General features: G+C 42.4%; 1 protein-coding gene across 7 annotated transcripts; it reads right to left on the reverse strand.

Annotated features, from left to right (window-relative positions):
• Positions 1-204: 204 nt before the first annotated feature.
• ocrl (OCRL inositol polyphosphate-5-phosphatase) lies at positions 205-27,361 on the reverse strand. 7 transcript variants are annotated; one of them, XR_009130136.1, is made up of 26 exons: positions 26,946-27,361; positions 26,071-26,149; positions 24,253-24,344; positions 23,988-24,026; positions 23,599-23,712; positions 21,748-21,915; positions 20,579-20,822; positions 20,334-20,504; positions 20,020-20,121; positions 19,818-19,932; positions 18,991-19,107; positions 18,725-18,906; positions 18,126-18,237; positions 17,947-18,056; positions 17,655-17,790; positions 17,443-17,553; positions 16,778-16,943; positions 16,352-16,587; positions 15,677-15,700; positions 15,357-15,476; positions 15,170-15,254; positions 13,448-13,575; positions 13,267-13,378; positions 11,531-13,194; positions 11,272-11,375; positions 205-311 (listed from the first exon to the last, which is right to left on the reverse strand). XR_009130136.1 is itself a non-coding variant. In XM_058075324.1 (24 exons), the coding sequence occupies exons 1-24, from the start codon at positions 26,986-26,988 to the stop codon at positions 13,070-13,072; spliced, it is 2,868 nt and encodes a 955-aa protein (XP_057931307.1). In that variant the 5' UTR covers positions 26,989-27,361; the 3' UTR covers positions 11,462-13,069. The 7 variants fall into 7 exon arrangements, 5 of the variants coding, with proteins under 5 accessions (XP_057931307.1, XP_057931305.1, XP_057931306.1 ...); XR_009130135.1 differs by lacking the exon at positions 205-311 and having other exon boundaries at positions 11,099-11,375; XM_058075324.1 differs by lacking the exons at positions 205-311; positions 11,272-11,375 and having other exon boundaries at positions 11,462-13,194; positions 21,811-21,915.
• Positions 27,362-27,433: the final 72 nt, after the last annotated feature.

Consider the following 27,433-nt stretch of genomic DNA (forward strand, 5'->3'; position numbering starts at 1 on the left):
TTCCCTAATTGTACCAAGATGTATGTGACATTAATAATTAGGTGTGTGCGTCAATTGGAAGAGTCTTTTTTTGCGCATGAAGTTCTCAAGGGGAAGATGGTAATGAAGGTCATTGTGTGTGAAGACATTTAGTATAAACACTGTATAATGGGGGTAATACGAGCAAATTAATAAGCTGTAACCTTCCCTTTTAACCCATCTCGTCATGCTGCCTGCATCCACGGCTCCATCCGTGGAATTATTCTCAACGCCCCGCAGTAAGGACTCTCCAATCAGCTCCTTAAGTTGGTCTGAATGCAGCAACCAGCTGTCTGTGGTAAGGTCAAATGTTTTGGAGAAAAAAAGAACAATCTTATGAGAAGAAAGTCCTATTTTTGTGCAAAAAAACAGTTGTATTGTTGACAAAAAGTGTAAAGTTGTAATTTGACATGAATCTACTGTACTGTAGCTTTGTGTGGGATTTCAACTTTTTCTTATATTGATTTGAAGATTTCTCTCGTAACCTTACCTTTTTTCCAGTGACATGAAAACTTCATTTTTGAACATTTATGACAGTATTTTCATGACTTCATGACAACTTTTTGGTCATTACTACAACTTAATGATCCTAACTTTATTTGTGCAACTTTTTTCTTGGAACTTTATTGTCCAGTCACATGACATTGTCATTGCTTAAGTCCGATTTGTAAAGTACAGTAAACCTCGGATATATCGGAAATTCGCTCACAACGGACAGATAAAAAAGAACCGATTTTTCTGTAATGCATTTCCAATAAAAATTCATTGCATATATCGGATTTTTTATAACGGATTTCGCCTATTTCAGACAAAATCTCCAGTCCCGTTCCAATGCATTTCCATTAAATTTCCCTCGCATATATCGGATGGCCGCATCGTGGCGCTCCGATTCGCCGAATCGTGACAGGCCGCTATACGACGTCATTTGCAGCGTTTGCAGCGTTGCCTGCGCGTCCAGGTACATTGGAAACATAGTCAAGGAAGTGCCTTTTTATAACGGATAAAATCCGATTTACGCATATACCGGATATAAATCCCATATATGCGTAAAACGGACATTTTCCGGTATACGCATATAACGGATTTCGCTTATATCGGACAAAACCAGTGGGAACAATTGAATCCGATATATCCGAGGTTTACTGTATTATTATTATTATTATTATATTCTCATAATTTTTACACATTTTTATGTATTTACAAAGTCATTGTCAAAACTTGACAACTTTTTTTCAAATATTTCAAGCTTTATTATCTTAATTTTGCTATTTTCTTAAATAATTAGATTTTTTTTTTAAGTTTGTCATAATATCAGGACGTTGTTGTTGTGGCCTTACAGAGCTAGTCTCCATGATTTTTTTCAATAAATATTCCAAACTACGCATAACATTATTTTATGTTTTTTTTTAAATACTTTCTCTTTATGTTTTTTTCATAACTACAGATGTTATATCTTTATTTCATCATAACTTTATCACTTTTTGTGTAATATTTTCTTTTTTAGGTGCAGCCCTATTATGTTGGTTTATATGGATAATTAGGTGTAGGCATAGAAATCCATCCGTCCATCTTATGCCACTTATCCTCACAAGGGTTGCGGTTATGCTGGAGTCTATCCCAGCTGCCTTTGGGCGAGAGGCGGGGTACACCCCGGACTGGTCGCCAACCAATCGCACATATATTCACACTGACATTCATACCTGCACAATTTAAAGTCTCCAATTAACATAACACGCATATTGAAAATGGAGGGAACCGGAGTACCCGGAGAAAACCAACCACCCAAAAAGAACAAATGCACTGTCATGCTCCTCCCAACTGTGTGTGTGTGTGTGTGTGTGTGTGTGTGTGTGTGTGTGTGTGTGTGTGTGTGTGTGTGTGTGTGTGTGTGCAAATGAGTAATTACTGCAATCTCCCAAGTTTAGCAATTAGCTGTGGCAGCCAGATGGGGATCATGCAGCTGTGCAGCTCGTCTTTCAGTGAGATCATATGAGGCGAGGAAGACTCTTGGCTGATGACAGCCTACCAACCTGGCAACCTCATTTCCTCCAACACACACACACACACACACACACACACACACACTCGCACGTTGCCTTTGGCATGGTGGGATGGCGACTGAATGGTGGTGTGTATGTATGTACACATGTGTGCAAGCCATTAAGTGTCTGCTCTATTATATACACGTTTGCATCAGGGTAGTGTTTGTTTGGCCATGGAGGGTCTCTGGGCATGCAGACCTGAAGCATCTATCACACAGCAGAGGGTCTTTGTGCTAATGAGAACCAAACCAGGTTGACCACTGATGGACGTTAAAAACTCTTGGTCTATTTCAATCCTTTTGATGGCCTTTATTTCAAATCAGGGTTTATTTCCATTCTTCTATTTGGAGAGGAAGCCTTCACTCAGTGTGTGTGTGGGTGTGTGTGTGTGATTTTAATGAATTGAGGACCCCCGGGGTGATAAATGCCGAAGCACAAGTCCTTCATATCTCCTGCTGAAAGTGAGTCACTGGTCAGCAGGATGTCACACATTGTTTTTGCTCTGCTGTCACTCAACCACCTGAAGACCTGCAGAGGGGATCCATTTCTGGTGAAATGTGGTTTGGAGCCAGTGGTGGACTGCGTGGCTCCTTTTCCCTGTTCAAACCACACAGGAGGGCTATGTGTGATAGGAAGCTCCGAATGAAAGGAACTATTTTGGGACACGTATTTGCTTTTTTTGTGCACAAAGTGAGCAAAATGGCAGCAGAAGAGTAGAAACAATGGATAACAACCTCTCATAGCTGTCACTATCCATGTGGTAGCACACAAGCTTCATATTATATATTTAGCTCCTTAAAGACCACCTATTATGCTTTTTCCACTTTTCTCACCTATAAATGTAGTTAGAATGTTGTATTCTCATGTCAACAATGCCAGTGAACTCCTATAGCCGCTATATCAGGAAAGTACTGTGGGGCCTGTGACCAATCACAGCGGAGTGGGCGTGCCCGGAGGCGGGCTGTGGCGGCAGTTTCAGGTCACCCAGGACACCTTTTCAAAGGAAGATGAATCGATAAAATGATTTTGCTGTTTTGACCTGAAAACATTTCCATGTGGATAAGCGTTCACAGTTTTTAGTATTGTCTATTTTCTCCTGTATAATAACAATACATGTCATTTATGGCACCTTTCACGAGCCCATGAACATCAGTTATCATAAGTTAGCCTCTGTAATAAGTTATTATTGTTAGCACCTTTTTGCCACCAAAGTACCTCAGCCACACAATCAACGTGTACGTAGCACCAAAAGGGTCGCTACTAGCCCAATGTTAGCACCTTTCAGCCTCTCCTCTGTAGCCCCATGTTAGCCTTCACCATTACCCTGTTATAATAATTAATAGCCCGTTTGAGTTGCCAATGAGGCTTAATTAGCACAATGTGGGCTTCTGCTATTGGTGTTAGCACCCATCTTTCCTCTGGTTATGGGCTTCTTATAGCCTCGCTATAAGTACCAGGTACCGGTATTCCACTCAAGGTCGCCTTCATGGTTGATATATTAACTCAAAGCTTCTGCTATTAGTTATTATTATTACATATGATAACCCAAAGTTAGCTTCTATTATGTGTGTTAGCATTTTAGCCTCTGTTAGCCTTGCCCGAATTGATTTTAATTAGTTCTGAGCAATACAATACAATCCCAATGCAAGCTTATTGTATGGGTGGGTTATTGTTGTATTGTGTTATGTTTTGTTTATGTTCACTATACGTGTATACATACTTAGTACATACACATAGCTGTGTATCAACCATAGTCATTTATAAAAAAGGGAGGTCATTTACCGGCATCCTCGTTTTATAGACATCTATCATCAGTGCAGGGCAGTACTTGTGAATGCCCCATCCATCCATCCATCCATCCATCCATGCTGTTTATCCTCACTATAGGTTCACGGGGAATGCCTCCAACAAACACTATAAGGAATAATAAGGACTAATATTAGCTATATGATTGTTGTACTCTCCCTTTAAGAGTAAATCAGAGCTGCTGTCACCGAGCACTGGCTGATTGTTAAATCTCACCCTCTGCACTCTACATTCTTGATTGGATGGTAGCAACGGAAAGGAAGGTGAGGGCGCGCAGGTGTGAGTGTGTCGGCTTGCAATCACCATTACTGTTCAAACCCGATAGCGGCAATCATTTTGCAAGGGAGACGAGTGAAGTGTGTTTGGTGGGAAAGGAAAAAAAGAGCAGCTGTGGAAGAAAGAAGAGGAGAAGTTTGACTGACTACTTGTTGCTAGGCAGAATTCATGCAGCACAGAGCCACAAACATAAAAATGATGCCAGAAAGCCGTCAACTGTGAATAATGTTGAGAATTCTGGGAAGGCGGCCAGCAGTCTGATTACACCCGTGACCTTTGAACTGGGCAGACACCCTCGCCCCAGTAGAGGTCAGAGCCAATGGAGCTGCAGACCTGACCCCAGAAGAGCACCCGGTAAACAAAGACATTGTGTCCAGGTCCACAACCAAGTAGCCGTACATGCTAAACACTCCAAAGGCACACTTTTGTCTTGTGTCAAGAGTGGAAGTAAAACAAGTAGGATTTGAGATGGCAGAGATTTATTGGCCCGACTCGGCAGGGAGGACGCGTGTGAAAATGGAGAGGGATCAAGTGGTCAGTGGGAGAAGATAAAGATGGCGACTGCTGTAGGCGAGGCCAGAGTGATGTCAGGGTTGTTAAATCTAATAGCTGCTACTGCAACTGTTGACCTTTCCGCCGCCATTGGGTCCATTTCTGACAGTATTTCTACACTATGTTAAAATATTACTTCAACCGTTGCCTATATACTGAATTAAAGGCCACAGCTTGACTCTGGGACAGATTATTTCCATGATTTACTATATGGGGAAATAGCTTGTGTTCAACCTCAAACGTTTCAGTATCGTGGAAATATGATCTGGGAGCCATGTTTCTTTCTGCTACATGTTACATGTCGGACTCCCGATTAATTGGGCCAATTAGGGCAGACCACCGATGACTCAGTATTTGCTGTGCAGATATTCTGTCGTTCCCTGCCAAGTAGCAAACCTCTCCCCCTTCACACACCAACACACAGACCGGCGAGGTCCAGCTCTTCCTGTCGCACTCACTCGACTGCAGCAGAGGGTGACTAGACAAATGGTGAAAGAAACTGCATTTTCTACGCCATGGTATGCTGTGACTTTGTAAAACACTAGGCTTTAGTGGACCGTGAGAATAACATCCCTACGGAAACACGCTATGAAGGCTCATCAAGGAGAACATTCTAGTTTTTTCACACACGTCTGAAAGAGCAAATGACATTGTTGCGTCTCAGTGAGACAAACACAAAAATGTTGTTCTATTATACAGCAGCATCCTGTGTTAATCCATGCTCTTATTTCATGTGTGGGCCAATATATCACACATAGGAGGACTTGAACGCATAGCGAATAGAATGATCAACGACCTGAAACATTCTTTACGGCAGCGCAGGGCAGAGTGAGTCTGTTATGAGCCGGGCTGCTGCATAAATGTCATGAAGTACACATGCTTTCTCGCTTAACGTTGAGTATGTGTACTTAATTACTTTCCAACCCTGAAAAAACATGACCTGAGTGAACATTAGCATTCACCCGTACATATAGTGAAGATCTTCCGCTTGAAATATGCGACACACGTGCATTGCAAGTCAAATGGCCTGTTAAAGAACTGCACGGGCAGCCTTGCTATTTGCCTCCACCCTCCCTCGCTAAAGGATGACACGCCTCCTCATCTATCAGACGATGGGCTATCTGGAAGTGCTGATAATAACACTTCATAAAACAATGGCAACTTCTGTTTTCTTTTTGCTACTCAGCAGCATTTTCAGGAGGGTGACGGGTGGAGCGTGTCCCAGGGGGATTGTGTTAAATGTCCGCTGGGGAAAAACTCAGCGTGATGGAACCGGCTTCCATAACTACAGCCCTTATACGGCGGTGAACGGAAGGATGGAGAATCAAAGGTTGTATGTAGGAATGACGGCCTGTATGCTATACCAGGGGTCGGCAACCCAAGATGTTGAAAGAGCCATACTGGACCAAAAAAACAACTATGTCTGGAGCCACAAAAAAATAAAAGCCTTATACAAGCCTTATAATGAATGCACCACTTGCTGTATGTATCTATATTAACTATATTAGCCTACTACCAAAATGACTAAGTTGGCTACAAATACATAATCAGCCTTCCTGATTAAATGTTTGATTTTCACCACGTGACTATGTTGGACGAAGCCGCCTCAAGTTTAACTTCATTACAATATTAATAAATAATGTTTTATTGCTTTGATGAAATTAAAGAAATTAAATAAAGAAATCCGATTTTTGATGACATTTTTATTTTAAGGATTCGAAAAAAACACAACAAAATGGAACGTGCATAACGTGCATAAAAGGCAGCCTAACTTGTCAGGTAGGTAGGTAGATGACTAAAGTATCTACCTAACCAACGTAGCTATCCTGGTGTTAACTCGTCAGGTAGGTAAGTAGATAGATGACTAAAGTATCCACCTAACCAACGTGTTAACTTGTCAGTGTTATTCAGCTACGAACCGTAGTAAGGAAAACGTCACTTGTTGCTTCCAACCAACTTTATTTTAACATTTATTTTAACATTAACAGCCCTGAGGCATTTCACACCAGACCAACTTCCTGGTTCAAAGTTCAAGCAAGTCCACCCTACATAGCTGTCCAAAGCAAATGCCTGTAACACTCGGACCCGAGCAACAAAACACAATAATATCCCTAAGTGTCATTCCAAATATATAATGACGGAAATCAGAAATCACTTTATAAAAACCGCCATTTTGTTACGAAATATGTGCCTATGACAGGATTGTGTTCTTACCCGTTTAATGTGACTTCTGTTTTCGGACATGACTGGTCAGCTTCTCAACATCGGGTATGTAGCATGAATGCAATGAATGCAAATGATTGGGTCCAAGAAACGTTTAATCCTCTGTTCTCCTCAGTTATTTTTCTCTTTTTCCCTTTGGGATCCATGGCCCATCACACAGCCGCCGGTTTGTTTACACCAGCCACCCGTCTGGCATCCCGCCCTGCTGATAGAAACGTGTGTCGCAGGCTATGACGCCAATCTCCGTTGACAGAAACGTTGAAATGTAATATTTACTCTACACATTTTACAGCATTGGAAAACGTTAAGAATGTTTGTGTCATGTTTGTCCTCATATCAGTCAAACATATATTTCTCTCCCCCATCCTCTTCCATTTTCAAACATGTTTCAAAAAGCTCCAGGGAGCCACTAGGGCGACGCTAAACTTTAGAGCCACATGTGGCTCTAGAGCTGCGGGTTGCCGACCCCCATGCTATACGGTTAATCCTCTAAGAAGAACCTCTAAAAATAAGAAATAATGGTAGGAGTTAAATCTGTTCTAAGATTAAACTATGACCGATACATCACTACTGTGAGTTATTAGCTCTGTGGGTGGGTGGGTGTGCAAACTCACTTGTAAACCACCAACACTGTTCAGGAGACATTTTGTTCAGCAATGGGGGAAAAAAACATTACCTTTCAGCACATCAAACCTTATCAGCCACCTGAAATGCCAGCATCGCTACGAAGCCCGGGGCTTGTTTCTACAGCAGCAGCATTTTAAAAGTGTAAAAACATCTGCCACAGTGAGGGCCCGTATCCATAAATGGCAAAACTATGCAACAGTAGTGAACCGTTCCTTACCTTAAGGTCAGTGTTCATGACACTTTAGCAAAAAGAACATACATTTTTATTTTGCCAGAAAACATATTGATGATCCCCAAGACCTTTGTGAAAATACGAGACAAAAGTTTTGCTTTGTCGAAGGCATGTGTCCCATCATATCTGGCATAAAAGTAACGCAGCATTTTAATAAAAGAACATCATAACAACAGTAAAATATGGCGGTGGTAGTATGGTGGTCTATGGCTGTTTTGCTGCTTCAGGACCTGGACGACTTACTGTGATAAATGGAACCATGAATTATGCCGTCCACCAAAAAAACCCTGCAGGAGAATGTCCGGCCATCTGTTCATGGCATGGTTCTGCAGCAGGACAATGATCCAAAACACACCAGCAGGTCCACCTCTGAATGGCTGACAAAAAACCAAATGAAGACTTTGGAGTGGCCTAACCAAAGTCCTGCTTGAACCCTATTGAGATGTTGTGGCATGACCTTAAAAAGGTGCTTCATGCTGGAAAAGCCTCCAATGTGGCTGAATGACAACAATGCTGCAAAGATGAGTTTGCCAAAATTCCTCCACAGCGCTGCAAGAGACTCATTGCAAGGGATTAGTTGATTGCAGTTGTTGCTGCTAAGGGTGGCCCAACCAGTTATTAGCTTTAGGGGGCAATCACTTTTTCACACACTGCCATGTACGTCTGGATTTTGGCCCTTAATAATAAAAAGTTGTATATAAAAGCTGTTCAGTTGTGTTTGACTACTATTTAAATTTGTTTGATGATTTGAAACATTTAAGAATGACAAACATGCAAAAAGGGAAGAAATCAGGGAGGGGGCAAACACTTTTTCACACCACCGTATATTTATTCATTCATTCATTTTCTATACCACTTATCCTCACGAGGGTCACGAGCGTGCTGGAGCCTATCCCAGCTGTCTTCGGGCGCGAGGCGGGGTACACCCTGGACTGGTGGCCAGCCAATCACAGGGCACATATAGACAAACAACCATTCACACTCACATTCATACCTATGGACAATTTGGAGTGGCCAATTAACCTAGCATGTTTTTGGAATGTGGGAGGAAACCGGCAAACTCCACACAGAGATGTCTGAGGGTGGAATCGAACTCGGGTCTCCTAGCGCGCTAACCACTTTTTTCCACCGTGCAGCCATCACCGTATATACATATATCAAATATGGTTAAATATACACGGTTAAAAATAATAGCGTTATCGGCATTGGTATCAGTCTTGAGAAGTTATCTTTATTGGCTTGAAAAATTTATATATTTTTTATATATATTTTTTTTTAATTGTGCGCCCCTTTTTATAACTGTTCTACAAGTGTAAGAAGAAGATAACCACTTTGAGGATGTCATTGTTTGACCACTCCAGGAAGTCGATTTGTATTGTGAGAACTTTTATGGCTTTGTCACAGTGCGGCCATTTTTTCTCTCCGACCATCTTGTTCAGCCAGCTGCTCCTCACAGCTCCCTTATGTTGTATGTAGCAGTATGACACAAGCCGAATGCAACTTATTTCATCACTTCAACTTTGTGGAGCAAGACATGGAATCAAACTCCCTGATGATTTTCCAGCAAAACCCAAGCAGCTGTCTCTCATTCACAACCAGAGAACTCGGTCAAACAGCTGCAAAGACCAGAAATGAAAAGCCTATGCGATGTTTGGCTCTGCCTGCAAGAGGGTGTGCTCTGGCACAAATATGCCCTTTGACACAGACTCTGGGGCACAACCACGCTCATGTGGGCAGCAGCAGCATGGCACTTCCGCCGTCACCATGCTGAGATATAATGCTTTACAACACTGCCACCTAGTGCTGAAGGTGTATCATCGCATGGAAATGGAAATAAGTACAGTAAATTGACAGGTTTTGGCGGCACGGCAATCTAGTGGTTAGTGCGCAGACCTCACAGTTAGGAGACCAGGGTTCGATTCCACCCTCAGCGTGGCGTTTGCATGTTCTCCCCGTGCATGAGTGGGTTTTCTCCGGGTACTCCGGTTTCCTCCCACATTCCAAAAACATGCTAGGTTAATTGGCCACTCCAAATTGTCCATAGGTATGAATGTGAGTGTGAATGGTTGTTTGTCTATATGTGCCCTGTGATTGGCTGGCCACCAGTCCAGGGTGTACCGCGCCTCTCGCCCCAAGACAGCTGGGATAGGCTCCAGCACCCCCGCGACCCTCGTGAGGATAAGCGGTGAATGAATGAATGAATGAATGAACAGGTTTTATGAAGTTATGAAGTAATGCAATATATGAATAGCTGTGTATCTGTATATCTGACGGCCGTGGGCTGCGGCTATCTTACTTAATGTACTGGAGTTCCGCCTTCTCTTAACACCTGTATGGTGCATCACTAGTGGCCCACTGAAAGCCCAGATCCCAAACGCCCCACCGCCACTGATGCATGTTTGGCACATAGTACATAGGTACCATAGTACCTTGGTAGGTGTTAGGACGTTAGTAAAACATATACATGACATGATGCAAAGCTGCACTTTTGGCACTTTGCGGGACCTTGCTATCAGGAGCAAGATATGTTCCCATGCTTCACAATGCTAATGTTTGCATTTCTATTCAATAAACTGTTTTTTAAATATCTGATAGCTTTTTAAATTCATTTAATAAAAACAGCACATATCATTATTAGCCGTAATGTTTGTTTCTTTCTGCTTTTTCCCTGATTACGATCTTTTTGATCCACATACTGATTTTTGCTTCCTAACCAACACCGCTGGTGCTTACTAGTGGAGATTCCAACCCAAGGCATCCGCTCCAAAGTCCAGCTATACACAGGGCTCTGTTATTAGCAGCAAAAACAGCAGTAATTCTGTTTATAGAAATAAAAACCCCATCATCTTCTGCCTATCCCAAGTTGGGTGTGGAGGGAGCAGCCTAAGCAGGGAAGCCCAGATTTCCTTCTTCCTGGCTACTTCGTCCTGCTCCTTCCAGTGGGTTATGGGGCGTTCTTAGGCCAGTTGAGAGACATAGTCTCTCCAACATGTCCTGGGTCTTCCCCGAGGCCTCCTATCAGTCAGAAGTGCCCTGAACACCTCATCAGGGAGACCACCTCCCTCCTCATCTGGCTCCTCTCAATGTGGAGGAACAGCCATTCTACATGGAGTTCCTTTCTCAGCTTATCTCTAAGGGAGGGCCCAGCCACCCATCATCTTGTCCTTTTGGTCACTGCTCAAAGCTCAAGACCATAGGTGATGGTAGGAACGTAGATCCACTGGTCAAGTGAGAGCTATGCCTTTTGGTCAGTGTATTCTATGCCCCCCCCCCCCCCCCCCCCCCCCCCCACAGAGACAAAACTCTGCAATATTGAGTTGAATATTGAGACACATGGGGACAGCAACAAGCTGTTATTCTGAAACCACAAGCGCAAGGAGAGTGGTCTTTATACGTGACGATGATGGTTTTTATGTAGACGGATTTTGCCACTAATTTAATGTCATTTGAAAACTTCATTACTCGAGTGCTTGTGAGGTTTGGTTGGGCACTGACCTCATGGAGGTGTACATTACTGCATGTGGAGTCCACTCGTCCTCCTCCAACTGCCAGTAGGGCAACACAAGTGTTAAGGTGGGGCCATGGTGGCGGTTAGGATCCTGCAATGAGTAAAAATAAAGCATCATCTTATTCTGTCAGTAAAATGAAGAGAGCATCTGAGGTAGCACTGAGTTGCAGAAGAAGGTGCAGGACATTTAAATGTTTTTATTTCCGTTAAATAAATTAAAAAGTAAAAGAAGCTGAAAAGGGGTACCTTCATTAAGGAGCACATGGTGACCACTTGTGTGTCTGCACTAGAATTCACATAAATACAGTTGATTCACTGGCTTGGGACAGCACTGAGGTTTGGATTTCAGGCGAGATTGTGGAATTTATAAGAGCAGAAAATGAGGAGTGGAACAGGCTGTGAGTTGCATTAAGCTGAACGTGAATGAAAACAAAAAACAGAGCACCATAAGGCCTGCGTGCGTGATTGTCAGCAGTTGCATCATGTGCTCACATTTAAGATGAAGGTACAGTGAGCATCACAAGGCAAAAACTGTATCAGCGTGACTGAGGACTTACAAGCAGACCAATCATGAAAGGACGTGTTTTTTTCCATTCATGCAACTCTGATTGGCATATGAAATATAGCACAAAAGTAAACACATCCTGCAACCCCCAAAGTAACCTTGCAAAACCTGATCCCAAATATGTTGCATCATTCTCACAGAAACTGTGTCAGACTGGCAGGAAGGCAAAACTATAACTCATAGGAGTGTTTAGATGAGGTGTCTGAACAAAAGACCCCCAATAGAGATAGTACCATTGGTGACAGCAAAGGACCACGCCAAAGATCAACATTCACTATCTACAGCCTTGAGGACAGCAGGTTGTACTGTTGAAGCAGGAAGTCAGTGTATCAATTAAAAGACATGTGTCATAAGCCCGGAGGAACAGGACAAACTTGATGTGAGGCTCCCAAAAAAAACCCAAAAAACAAAACACAGGCAACATTCAAGAGCAAATGTTGTCTGCGTCAGTGATTCTCAACCAATGTGCTGCAGCACACCATCATATTCCATTCCAATTTCAATGAATTGGTCAAAAAATAACTATTTACTAGACATAACATTTGTTTATTTACAATATCTATGCCAGTGACGTGTGGTGACCAGCAAAGCAATTCATTGCTTTTCCACTAGGTGGCAGAACATAATTAACCTGCGTATCCAACTGCTGCCATTCACGCAAGATCTTTGCTTGGTGTGCAATGAGACTTTTCTAGTGTAAAATGTGTGCTTTGGCTCCATAAAGGCTGGGAAACACTGCTCTATGTCATCTGGTGCAAACAGTCATGTTGAAATGGAAATGCATTCATAAGGTAGGTAGATCTGGCAGGTGTCTGAACCCCTTCAACTAAACCAGACAATTGATCAAAAGTAAAGACTTCTATGAGAGGTCAACTAGAAAAATAACCCAATGACACATAGTGTTTGCACATCTGCGCCGCTCTCTTTGGTGCAGATTGAGTTCATTCTGGGTTGGAGAGGAAGGACGACAAATCTGGTCTGGAGGCGCAGGTCCTTACCGCCTTACAGCGCTCCAAAGTGCTTGGAAATCCAGCCAAGTGGCCAAATTGGTTTGTGTATGAACGCTTGGTAAAAGCATTAAAGGTCAAATGCAGGCCAACAAGGACCTTGGGGATCTTGAACATGAGAGTATGTGAACAGTTTCCAACGGATGAAAAATGTCTTCTTTGGCTCCTATGGAGACACTGTAACAAACCAAGAGGGATGCATGCCACGTTGAGTTACTCTTCATCTCCCGCCATCAGGAAACCCAGAACAAAGTCGATGGCTTTCTGCCGGTCATGGGCTGTCTGCCGGCTCGCCATGCTGGGAGGAGGTCGGATAAGAAGGCTGGCAAAGAGGGTGGCTGAAAAGGATGAATGAGGAAAAATTAAGCACTATAGTTGTTGAAGTGTATGACTTTCAGAGCGTGTTATACCAATGAGGCCGGCTGTTAGGTTGTTGTTGTGCGCGTGCTTGAGCAGCTCCTTCAGGAAAGCCATCAAGTAGCGGAACACGTTACGGTGTGCTCGGGGCAGCTGGGAGATCAACTGTCAACCGGCAGAATAAATAAATGCATGACACACCTGTGACACACAACAGTGTGTTTGCATAGACACCTGTTTGCATAGGCGGCTGTCATGGGCACAGTCCAGGCAGCGTTGGTAGAGCTCGTAGCACACGACCGGCTCTGGCAAGGCCTCTAAGAAGATCAGTAGAGCCTCTGCCACAGAGTGGTTGCAGCCAGCTTACATAAAAAGTGTCAAGGAAGCAGAACATTGGCTAAGCCAGTTGTGCTCGACCATTGTCCCGCATTTGTTGCTTTACATATTATCATGCTACTACATGGTCATAGCATGGATATAAAACGATACAATGTTGTTAAAGGTGTTTTAATAGAAGGTCTTATAGGCACAATAGCTGAATCGCATTACATTGCATTATTATATGGTAATGGTAATGGTTTTATTTCATTTGAACATGCATCAGATTACAATTGAGTGCATCCCATAATCAGTTCCCAGTTCCACATGTCCAAAAGGAGTAGGAAGAAGCAAAGCTTATTAAATCCTACCCCTCCATCTGGTACTTTTACAATCCCTAACTGTTACATTTGTTCACTTCCTGCTTTCTATAATACAGTTTCAGGGTTTTTTTTTGTTTTTTTTTATAATGTACCTCGTACCGAAGTACAAGGTACCATACAATGACATTATGTGTACCATAGTGCGTGTCAATATAGTGATATATATAGCACATCATGACTGGTTCAAGACTCTTCATCCTTGTATTTAGCAAACATCAACTGCTTGTATTGTTTCTTGAATTGGCTCATCGTTGTGCATTGTTTGATTTCCTTACTCAATCCATTCCATAGTTTGATTCCACATACTGAAATGCTATGGCTAGCATAACGTAGTCCTAGCATAGAAGTGTTTCAAATGTACTTCTTCCCTGAGATCATATTTCTCCTCTCTTGTAGAGAAGTATTGGATGACATTTTTAGCTAATTGCTTATTTTTAGCCTTATGCATTATTTTAGCTGTTTGAAGATGAACTATATCAGCAAGTTGAAGTATTTGTGATTTTACAAATAAGGAGTTAGTATGTTCTCTGTAGGCGGCATTATGAATTATCCTTACTGACCTTTTTTGCAGTACATTTAGCCAGTGAAGATTGCTTTTATAGTTATTAGCCCATATTTCCACACAATAAGTAAGATATGGTAGAACCAGAGAGCAATAAAGAGTGTGGAGTGATTTCTGATTGAGAACAAATTTTGCTTTGTTCAATATTGGAATATTTCTGGCCACCTTATGGTTTATATTTGTAATATGATGTTTCCAGCTCATATTTTCATCTATTGTGATCCCCAGAAATGTATTTTCCTTCACCCTTTCAACCCTGTTCACCCTGTCCACACCGTCTATTTGTATTTGCTGGTGCGTGATTATTACTATTATTATGATTATTATGTTATCAGTTTTTCAATATTTAGAGCGCTGAGAAAACAGAAAAACATGTGTTCATGTCTGACATATGGCTTGTGAATGATGGGCAAACTATCAATGCCAGCAACACACAGTAAGAGGCAGAACACTTAGATGCTCTTCCATTAGATGACAGGAGGTGCATAACCTTTCCACCTGGGCTGAGTGAATGCTGTGAAACCCTGGGCTAGGCTATGTAGTGGAAAAAACATTGAATGTTAACCGTTTATATGAAAGATCCTTTTCAAAGTCCCACCATAGTGGATTGACAGCGTGTTTGCCTAACATTAGCCTTGGTGTGGGAAAAGTGCTTTTAGTGAAATTGAAAAGTGTTAACATGAGAAAGGATACGGATGGTGTCTGGGATGCTGGTGTCCAGACTGTCAATGATGGCCTGGAGCTCCTCCTTTAATCCTGGCGTTTGGAACAGGTCCTCCTGAGGGACAGGCAGTGCAAACAATGAACAATACATCAACTGTAGAAGTGCATATTTGCCCTTGCTGTTTAGTGTGTACATTTACACACACTGGCATCTCACCTGATCACAAGCCTTGGTGAAAAGATGGTTGACTAGGATCCACACCTCCTTGGGGATTTTCAGAGGTTTGTCCTCTGTGCTTGTACCATCTCCCATGAGGAAGTTCATCTTTGACCGTTCCTGGGGCAGTGACAGCACATTCGTACTTTGAGACACACTCAGCATTTATCTATAATAGCTCATTAAAGTCTGTTTTCAGGATGCGGACTTAGGTCTCCTTTAATAGAATATCTGTATTCAGCAAATGAATCCCCTAACAGAAACAAGCTGCTACAAAAGGTGATAGAAATGTCCTGGGGATATGAGCAAGAAGATGTTACCTTCTCTGTGAAGCTGTCCTCGCCCTGAGGTAGAAGTCAGCCCGTAACCAGAAGTGCAGAATGGGAAAAGAATGATCAAAGAAGGCAAGGAGAGGCGATGAAAGGAAGCAAAAGAAGAGAAAAGATGGCACTGAGCATCAGAATCAAGAAAACTAGATTGAGATAGAACAGATCGGCTTAATCATTGCATCCAAACATCCGGCAGAAAAATAGAAATGGAATGGAAAATGTCATTGTAGTGCAAATTCATATGATACTAAATACCGTAGCAATACAGTACAATACGCAGTGAGGTGTACTGGCTAATATTTTAATACCGTAAAAGCTTCAGTTAACAGCTCTATTCATTAACTGCTGTGTCATTTTATATGGTTGCCGTGTGCAGGTTCTACACCAGCAATAACCACCGGGGTTTGTAAAGTATCATGAGTATGGTAACGTTAGCAGTTCTTTCTCTTATTCCTGTATTCTTGCTACTTCCTTGTTCACTTTGCTCCAAAAATACATGCTGGAGCAGTTTCCAAAAATACCTCCTCGTGTGACCAGATTTACCCAGAGGGAGTGAACAAACCCTCACGTGTCCTCTCCTCGTATCAGGACTGGCCTTTGGCTCTGAGCTACATTCCAGGAAAGCTTATGTTTCAGAAGCATGCTTTCAACTATTAATCTATTTACCAAGTCAATGAGTTTGGTGATAGGGATCTCTCTAATGGGTTTCTTCATCCGACACAGGGTCTCCAGCGAGGTGCCAAAGCAGCTGGGCATGTAGTTGCCGGAAATGGTGATGAAGTAGTCCTTGCCGCGGTCCAGGTGGAGCACCAGGATGTCTTCAATGGAGTCCTCGCCGGAGTTGAGCAGCGTGACTGAGTCTTTACTGACGTAGACCTCCAGATAGATCTCCAGGGTCTCATCTGTTCACATGAAAAAATGTTTTTTTCTGTTTTTTCCAACCGTGAGAGATTGATTGCAGCCAAGTAGGGCACTCCATTTAGATTGAAATACTTCAAGATATCAATTCCACACAATATTCAACAACATTCTGAATGATTGATCATTGAAATGTCCATACATAAACTGCTACATTATAAAAAAAGGACTAACTTGGTTCCAAGAATCCCTCGCTAGGCTCGGCACGGAGCCATGACTTGCAGTACTGTGAGTCGTTGAGTTTGGGGATGAAAGCAAAGTGACAGGGGACCTGCCCGTCATTCTTTATGAGTAAACGCTCTCTCACGAGCTGCCGGAACTTCACGTTCTCAAACGTGAACTGCAGTGGGAGAATAAAAAAAGAAGTTGAATTAAATACACCGGAGGAGGCTCGATGCTGGAAAGTACTGTGGGTGGAAGACTTGACTGGCACAATGCAGCCACCACTTGCAGTAAAAGGCAGGGGGGGTTGGAAGTGTTGACAGACAAGCAGTGGACTCGGGTAAGATGATCCAGGTGTTTTAAACTAGTTCTAGATACCTGGGAGACTGCCTTGCCTCAAGGTGAAGTGTATCACCATAGCTAGAACAACTTTGAGGGTAGCTGCATCCAAGGATGACAGCTGAAATGGATGGGTACATTCCATTGGAGGTAGTATTCCACTCATGTTTGGTTGGGATTATATGGCTCTTTATACCCTGGGAATGGCCGGAAGCCCATGCTGGGGAGAGGGACAACTGGTTATACTGCTCATATTGCACCTGTATGGTGGAAAATAAATGGATGCATGGTTGTAGTGGAGTGCATGTACAGTTCTACGGGAGGTGACTTTTCCTAACCTCTCTCCTGCTGAGAGATACTGATGGAAGAAAATCGTTCTCCATTCTGTCCATGGCACGAACAATCTCCTCAAAGACCCTTTTGTGGCGCTGCTCATTGACCACCTTAACCTGTTGCACACACACATCCCAAAATGTTAGTGGCGTTGCTGAAATGATGATGGAAGTTTTTCGATTTTGTGTGTTTTACTCCTTATCTATCCTTATCTTACCCCTATCTTGAAGATGGAGCTGACTGGTTTGTGGTCACTGGTTTGCAGCTCCATGTGACTGCGGTACTTCAGCTGCTTGACATTGTTGCCCCGCCACAGGATCCTGTCACACCACGCTGGAACGCGACATTTCCCGCTAGAGGAAACAGTGAAAGAGTTTCAGGGATGATCATACAGACACGCTGACTCTCGTGTTTGTGCAGCGATCACGACGGAACGGAAACGCCTGTTGTGCTGATAAGGTTTCGTCAGATGGAATAATAACAGAAAATTCAAGCCAAATGCAACCAACCTTGAGTCCCAACGATCCGTTCTGGTATCGTACTTGTACGTAGGGATGAAGTTGATATCTCCTTCCATGAAGTCAGTGAAGGCTCTTTTGGTCTGCCTCTGAATGTTCAGCTGTGTTTCAGAGAAAGTGAAACATGTTACATGACACATCTTTGAACATACTCATGCCAAAGCGCTCACCTGATCAAATTCCTGAAGCTTTTTCAGCTCATTCTGGGAAATGAGGTGTTTGACCTCAGCAGCGTCATACATGAAGAGGCGATAGTTCAAATCTCCAAACCAGATTACCACACTATAACACACAAGCATAAGAAAACTGACGTGGGTGTTCACTACAATACATTCTCTGTTCTTATGGTCCAGCTCTGGGTACATTTCTGTTGTGAAATACAGTTTTATATTGTGCCCACTCACCACTTAGTTTCACTTATATTAAAGGGTATCAAGACCGTTTCAAGCAGTCCACTCCAGACTCTGCTCCAGTTATGATCCATCATACACAACAACGGTGTGTGCTCACCAAGAAGCAGACATGATGTTGGCTATTCTGGCTATTCTGTTTTGTAATATCACTTGACCAAACAGTTTTTTTAACATTATTGTATCAAATTGATATTGCCATTGACCGTTACTGAAGGCTGCAATGCGTATCATTTTGGAAGTGAAAAAGTTGTATCGGACACCCCGAGTATGTACCATTACATCCCGAGACATCTATAACACTAACAAGTGTGTGCCACATTGGCACTACGGCTATGAAAAAGCCTGAGGGAACTCACTCATGCTTGTGAATACTCAGAGGGGGGTGGTCCAGTAGGTGGAAGGTCATGCGGGCACAAATGTCTTTGTAGTCCTGGTTGCGTCGCTCAAAGTCTTCAACATGTGCCGCAAGGTGCGAGTTGACAATACAGAAGCTAGTGTTGTGAAACACAAACCTCACAGCCACCCCTCCTTTGTTCCCCTGAGAAGGAAAAAACATTTTAGCTACAGAAAAGACAGCTTATTCAGAAGCTTTGAAAGCTTTTTTTCATTCGTCTGACTGTACCATTTTGCCCATGATTCCTGTGCCGACGTGTTCTGCTGCCACTTCTTTCACATTATTCTTGTGTATCTTATTGACAAAGACCACCAGCATCATGCCAACCAGTCTTATGATGCGAACCTGATGGCAAGAATTTCACAAATTAGTGGCAGCGCTCACAACATGCCTGCTGAAAAACATAACTAGAACACGTGATCATATCCCAAAACAGCGTCAAGCATGTAGAGGTGATGCAAAGAGACAAGGTCAGTACACCAGGAGCAGTGGAGAAAGCTGTAGGAGGGAAATAACCCAGACTACTCCTTTGTGGAAGGTGAAACGGTGGCAGCAATGTGTTACAGAGCGTTACAAATGACCTCAATCAGGGTTTTGGTCAGGTGAGGAAAGTTGTTATCATGTTGTTATTATTACTATTTCTCTATATCTTAAAGATATGCAGAAGAAAAGGTCCATGCATGAACTGGATCACTGCCCTGCACGGTCTCCTGGACTTTCTGCTTGGGGAGAGTGTCTTCTAAAAACTAGCGGTAGGTTTGGGTGCTGAAGAGTTATAACTAGCTCCTAACTAGCTCCTCGTTGATAATGCTGGCCATGCATGTTGATCTCCTCAGGCCACAACCTCCTTCATTACAGCAGCTATGTTTACACCCACTAACCATTCAAAATATGATATGATCAAGATGTACAAGACCAGGTGGATGTTGAACTGCAAACTACACACTAAAATTGTGCACAGAGTGTAGTACTTAGAGAAATCTAGGTCGTGTGCCTTTGCCATTCACTTTATTTTTATGAGCAGTGTAGTTAAATAAATGACCTCATCCACTCACCCTCTTATATTGTGCTTTAGGGTGTAGGCCTCTCTCAACGGCCTCCACCCACAGTTGCTCCTTGGAGGAGTCCATGTAGAAGAAAGCTTCAGTGCTCAGGTCCAACTCTTGGAAACTGAATAATTGAGGAACAAACACAAGTTGGTTAGAAAAAGCAGAGCCTGTATTAATGACATGTCGAAACAACTTAATCAGCACTGACCCCACGGCATACATATCTGGGGGTTCTGCGTCACAAGACAGCCACGACTCAAGGCTGCTGTCTGGAGACTGCCCATTCACATTCCACGTACCAGTGAAGAACCTGGAGAAACAATAGAGAGCATTTGTTTTCAGTTTGCAGAAAGTGGTGGCAGTAAAAAGTGGCTTCAACAAGAAATCCATGGTCAGGAGCGGACATCTTCTGGATTTTTATCATGCATTCTAATACAAAAGTGGATGAAAGCGCAATGAAAAACGTCAAAAACATGGCTGTACCCTGGCGGGAACTGTCAAACAGAAAGGAAGTGTTGCCACCTGAAGTTCTGGATGTCCACGTATTCGTTTTCCTTCTTTCCCAGGCGGTGTTTGATGAGGTATTCTCTCTGTCCCGCTTGGCTGGAGAACATGGCTTGCCTCATCGTGTTTGTGGTGGGACTGTCGCACCAAGACGGTGGCCTGTCTCGCTCAAAGCTCGATTGAAAACTACTGCAGGATTTGAGAAAGAAACAATAAATAACCAATTCACCATCTTTCCCAAGTGGAAAGGTAGGCTGGCTTACTCTGGTCTGCTGACGCCACTGGATGAGTTGTCTTTGGCTTGAGAGGAGACAACTCTTTCTTTAGGGAGGGGGGTAGCAGGCAGCTGATAAGACGGTGTGAAGGAGGCTTTGCGGGGAGGAAGAGGAGGGACAGGTGGAGGATCCCTTGAGGCCACTATCCTGTTCTGGTGGTTCTTCTTCTCCTCCACCTTCAAGGTGTGATTGAAGTTGTCCTCAAAGCCAAAGTCTGAGGCAAGTGACTGAGCTGGATGGTGGAAGCAAATAAGTAGTAAGGTTTTCAGTTCATAATGTGAGAACACACATTCACACATATGAATACATTTACGCACACATATATGAATATGCACACCAACAGAAGTACACACCTCCATATGGGCACTCACAGCACATGGGTGCTTCTCTACACAATCTACCATCTTATCCCTGATGTCTATATGCTATTGGTATGCTATTATTACAGTAATAATGATGTCAAGCAGTGAGATTTTAATTACTGTAACTGTATGGCTGTAATTGTGTTTATCACTGTTCACTCACTGTTCTATCACTGTTCATGTCTTCATTGTTACTATTGCTACTGGTAAGTTGGACTGTTTCATTTCACTGATATCATCTCCATTGTGACCCTTAGCCATCATTGACATTTAACTCATGCAGTCCTGTTTGTCACTGTTGTTCATTCATTTATTCATGGAAATTGTTGTTGCTGCTGTTTTTGTCTCTCTCTGTACTGTCCCCCCGCCCCACCTCCCAGTTTCTCTCCTTCTTCTTTTCTGTGTTTCACCTGGGTCCGGTCCGGCCGCTCCAAATTCGCATAACAAAAATATCAACGCCAAATAAAATGTCATGGTACAGGGAAGTTGTAGCTTACACCTTTCCTGACAGAGCAAATCTGTTTAGCATGTAAGGGCATTTAGATCAACAATACTATCTGCCCCAATGGCTGGACGGGACACACAAAAAATAAAAAATAAAATAAAAAATAAATAATGTGAGAACACTAGAAATACATAAATAAAATAGAAATAGAAAATGTGAGTTGTGGATATCAACATTTTGTTAACATTCTGGTCCAACAAGCATACTGAAAATAAATGTTACAAAAATGACTACCTCTTGGCCATTTTCACAAGAAAGGCTGGAGACCCCTTCTTTAGCAAATACATTACCTGCATCAGTTCGATGTGTGGATGTGCTTCTATTGAGGGTAGGGGGCAGTGCACTGGTCGTACCGGGCAGGTTGGCTCCAGAGTCCACACAGTTGGCAGCATTGTGTCCTCTCTGGGGTGGTTGTGTAACAGGATCCATCACTTTGGGCTTGGAGGAATTCAATTTAACTGGGAAACAAAAGATTGAATCGCATGTTGAATCTTACTTATGCTAGTATTTCCATCCACTATCCTGGAGGAGCACTGTGCTATGGGATGAACAGAACAACCTATTGTTCTATTACAGTACTACTAAGTGAAACAAGATCACCTGTGTTTCTTCGAAATTATTTTTGCCGAAAAAAAAAAAACTATTTCCAGATTGCCGAAATCTGGGAATACATTAACATTACAAATTCAGAACTACCTCGTTGCATTATCAAGGAAGTATTCGCCATAAAAATAATAAATCACGGCAGATCAAACAAATGGCATCAATTCAACAAAATAGGTCAATATTTATTATTGTTACTATGGAGACAAACCCGATGGTGTGTAGTAGCACAATATAGCACTCACTGAACACCACCTTGGTACAAATGACATCCAATACAAAAAAACGTATTATAACTTATATGGCAATCACTTGTGTGTGCAACAGTATGAGTATATGAGCCCATAAACTATCCAAAATAAAAAGGTCACTTGTTGATTCACACCTACAGTATAAGGAAATTAAGACTGCGTCAGGAAGGGCATCCAGAATATAAAGAGTTCAAGCCAAATCACTATGCGGATCAAAATAACACCCGCTGTGGCGACTCCTTAATCAGGAAAAAGCCAAAAGAAAAAAAAATAATAAAGTTGCCATTTGAAGTTGAGTGTGAGTCATTATGACTTCCTGCCTGCTTGGACTACACATGTCCCTGTTGCTCAGGAAAGTAATTATCCCTGACACAATGGATACATGAATAAATGATGAGTGAGTCATCCTCTACAAAGACATTTGAATCGCTTTCTTACTGAAAAAGATGCGTTCAAAATCTGGTAATGAGGGCGAAAAAGGCATGAAATGTCTCTGACGCTACGGTCACACTGCAGGGTATGATGCCTAGTTGGGACTTGTTAAAATCGGATTTTTCATATGCTCGTTCATATTACCAAACAAAATGTGACACAAAGCAACCGGGAAGTGACGTGCATCCCACCATCTCATTTCCATGCGTTCACGGAAGTGAAGATTGCTGCAGTGTGTGGCCTAATATTACTCTGCGCGTTTGTGGCAATTTCAAGGTGCAACAGGGGTGAATATTTTTTAAACCAAATGATCCTGTGTGACAGATTAAGAAGAAAGAGGGAGAGCAGTTTGTGGAGAATTTGCCAACTGCTCTGAGGAAACGAGAGCCGCTTGGACGACACTTTAAAAATGATTTTCAAATGAGAGGAAGAGCTTTTTCCTACATCGGTGATTATGTTTAAAGTCTCGGTAGGCACGGCAATACACACCTTTCAATGACATATAGGTAGAATAATATCCAACCTGACCGTTCATACTGCAGTTGCATTGCATTCATATCGCATTTATAACCACAGGCCTGAAGCCCATTTGAAAAAAATCAAAATTGTGCTGTTCACACGGACATGAAAAAAAAATCACATACAGGTCTCATAAGCACAAAAAACTATGAATTGACCTGCAGTGACAAACATGTCAGTAAAAGCACATGTGTAAGATTTAATACAGCATGTTGAAGGAAAACAGGAAGAAAGGAAATCATCAATCTATGCTTGGTCAATAAATGTTAGACAAGTAACTAGCTGGCTTAAAAAACAAAGAAAGAAAAGACACGACATCAAAAAGCGTGGACTGACCTTGTTGTTGAGCGCTTATCACCTGTGTGAGGAAAGTCTGAGTGCGCTCATCATCCTGGAGTTCCAACAGGAGCTCTGGAGCTTTATCTCCTTTTATTCGTATCCTGAGCCCAGCTACACACACACACACACACACACACACACACACACACAAGGGGGAGAAACACATTTAGGATTGCCGCTTGAAATGTAGAGTGTCCAAAAACAAAGCATGGTGATTCCAACAGTCCAGCCATTCCGAATTCTTTCAGAGAGTCCGGGAAACCCACGACTGCTACTAAACAGAGATGTAAACCGCTTGTAGAGCTCAGCTGGCGTACATTCCCACAGCGAGAGACTGGTTGTCTTAAGTAAAATAAATAATAATAAATAATAGATAAAGTACTCACAAGCTAGAGAGAAGTCAATCAGAAGTGCCTCCTCTGCCTCTGCAGTGAAAAGAGAAATTAGCTTAAACAATGCTCACACGCAGGTCAAAGTTCACTTGTGGGAGGAGATATGGGAGGAAGTTGTTTCTGCGCGCTGATTTTCAAAAGGACCCTCTAAGAATGCAAATATGTGGCACGACAGCGAGAAGCCAGCACAAAGTCAGCAATAAACCACTCAGCCATCTCATCCACATGGAGAATCAAGAAGAATCAAAAAGTGACATACCTTTCACAATCTCAAATTTACCATTGATGGGTATGGACAGCTGGGCCACCGGACGAGCTACGACAGCATCAGGGGTGGCAAGCACACCCAGACTGCATGAGAACAGCAGACACATTTGCTTAGCTTATCATCAGCTTCCTTATTTGTTTACAAGATGTACAGATATGCAAATTATTGAACATACTATAAACATGTGCAGAGGTCTTGTTTGTTTAAAATGATCATGCACAGAACTCAAGGGTATTAGGAATCATCATGCAGAGTGTAGATTATTCTTATTTGGTGAAACCGTCATGCAGACATGCAGCAATGTCTTATACTCTCATTTCAAGAATGCTTTGTAATTCTTTGTCGCAATAGATAATAATACATTCATTTATTCATTCATTTCATGTTCTACCGCTTTTCCTCACGAGGGTCGCGGGGGGCGCTGGAGCCTATCCCAGCTGTCTTCGGGTCCAAGTAGTTTTGGCAAATTAAATAATACCTAGGGTCTCATTTTACTGCCTCATCTTATTTGTTATGTTTATTTTTGAGACTGTACTTCCTGGTTCTATTATAGTTTCTTTTTTTTTGCACCACCTCAATACGGCCCATGAGTCAAAAAGTTTATAGTATGTGTTTACCGCAACATACACACCCCGAGCAGCAGATATGGTATCTGTAAGGCTGGTGTTGCTAGCGGAATTAGAAATGAGGCCAAGAGACTATGATAGCAGCATTCAGGAAGCCTGAAAAACAATCATCTAAAAAGACTGTATTCACTTCTTGTGTTATTTTGTCGGATGATTATGCATCATACAATTTCAGGTGCAGCAAAAATGTCACCCTGCTGAGGCTCCAACGAGAGTGCAGTTTAGCTGAGCATGGAGCGTGTGTCGCCATGTGAGTCTCGTTATGGAGCGCTGGAATTCCAGATAATGAGTGGAGGTGGATGGCAGCTGGCGGGACTAATTGCTTTGTGCATGGCAGAGCAAGGCAGCCACAACCTGCGGCTTCCACGCACAAGGTCACACTATATGAAACTATTTCACCCCACAATATACAGTAGCAGTCAAATGTTTGAACACACCTCATTCATAGCAGTGGGTAAATACGTCCAAACATTCCACTGGCACTGTAAATTTAACAACAGTTTGTAATTAAAAACGAAAATCATTTGCTGTTAATATTTGGACAGCAAAGTCCAGACATTTGTGGACAGGTTGTTTTTTTCATGCCTTTACAACAATAACATAAATCAGCAAGTGATTATAAACCAGTCAGTGGTGTGACCACCAACAGTTAAACTGCAGAATTTGCAGCGGCCTTTTATTGTGGCCATCCTAAGGCAATCATTTTGATTGTGCACTAATTTTGCTGTCTAATGCTCAGCGGTTTGATATGTGCCACACCTGTGAGTTGGATGAGTGCATAACTCAGTTATCATGAGTGCTCTCTATCAGATTCGGGAACAATATTTCAGAGAGATAAGGCTTTTGTATACATCTTTGCGTTCAGCGCATGAAATACGGGGGCAAAAAGAAAAGTGTCTGTAATTGGTAGTTGGTAAATGCCATATTCTTGAGACAAATAGTGGTTCAATTTACACGGGGTTGCATAATAATAATGTAAAAACAGCGTAATCCCCAGTGGGTAGTATGTGGCAATGTTTGGGACTTTTTGTTTTTGTATTCATTTTATACACTATGGATCCTGCTCTTCATCTATAGGTGAAATCCACCCTTGATATTTTTTGATTTTTAAACAAGACAAATACATTTTGGGGTTTAAAGACCATCGGACAATGTGAGTCTAAGGTTTAGAGCAACTACTTACATAAACTCGCCACCGCGTTCAATTAGTGACAGCAGTCTGGGCTCCTTCTGGTCCGCCCTCAGCTCCAGACCTCTTACAGTGTGAGCAGCATAATCAAGGAACTATTGTCACCAAACATGGCAGACGAAACAGACCCCTAGATATCACAGTACTTTGCTATTTGTGTGTGGTTTTAAATGTGTTTTGGGACTGTAGACACAAGAGGCCATGCTTCATTAATAATCAATAAGACAGAGAGAGGAAAAAATACATATGTAACATGATGGCAAAAACAGTTGATGTGGTTAGTGAGTTAATGTCAAACATAACAACAGAGGTTGTTGTTTTCACACAGAAAGTGATTAGATTTTCTTTTACACTTGGGGGTCTCAATCAAAACAATGGCTTGATTTGACACTGGGTCATAAGTTTATCCTCATCAAAATACAACCAAGGCAATTACACTATCGTTTTCTGTAACAGTATAACATATGCGTCTGACACACACTAATGTTAAGACTAAATGTTTATGTTTATGAGCGAAGAACCAGTCAACGCCACCAAATTAACACATTATAATATAATAACAACACTGTTTTGGTTGACAGCCCCCTAGCGGAAGAAATGATACACTGCATGTCTAGAGATGGTTAGCAGCAGGTCAAACTATTTAGTAACATTAACTAGTAATTTATATATGGACATAGCTATCAGCACTGAACACAGTCATATATATCATGCACTAATATTATTATTATTAACTACATAGGAAGTATTTCACGTATTCGCATTAGTTACGTTCCATGGCCGGAAAATCCACACAGCAGCAGTACATGCTATGTTAAGACAAGAAGCTAACTCACTAACTGTAAAGGCGAATGTATTTTTTAAGGATATTGCCAAGCACTCCTCGTTGCCGATCCCCAAGGAGGAATCCATTCTTACCGGATGACAGTAAGTTTTACCAGAGGCTGGAACCGGGTCCGCTACGTGCTAGTTCTCTCCATGCGTTCAGAAAAGAGAGAAAGTTAAATCCCCACCAGGTGAGGCAAGCGGCAAGCAGCAACGGCGGCCTTCCGGGGTGACAGCTGCTCGGTGGTCACTGGTTCGGCTCGGACACTCAACAGAGCCTTGATTTCAAAGTGTTCGCCAATCTGCCCATCACGATAAAATGTTTATATTTGACAAGGTGGTTAAACAAACATCCTTGGTCTTAAGAATGGCTAAAAGAAGCTTGTTCGGTTCGGGAAAGGACTCAAGGAATGGATTCCTGTCTCACTCCCTCCTTCGCCCAATCGGCTTCTTCTTGTTGTTGGACTGCGGTTGCCAATACGTTATTGATGTGTAGCGCCCCCTGTGTTCAGGAAGGTGCACGACAAATCTA

Source organism: Doryrhamphus excisus, chromosome 6 (assembly GCF_030265055.1).
Source record: "Doryrhamphus excisus isolate RoL2022-K1 chromosome 6, RoL_Dexc_1.0, whole genome shotgun sequence".
In the NCBI taxonomy this organism is placed as follows: Eukaryota; Metazoa; Chordata; class Actinopteri; order Syngnathiformes; family Syngnathidae; genus Doryrhamphus; species Doryrhamphus excisus.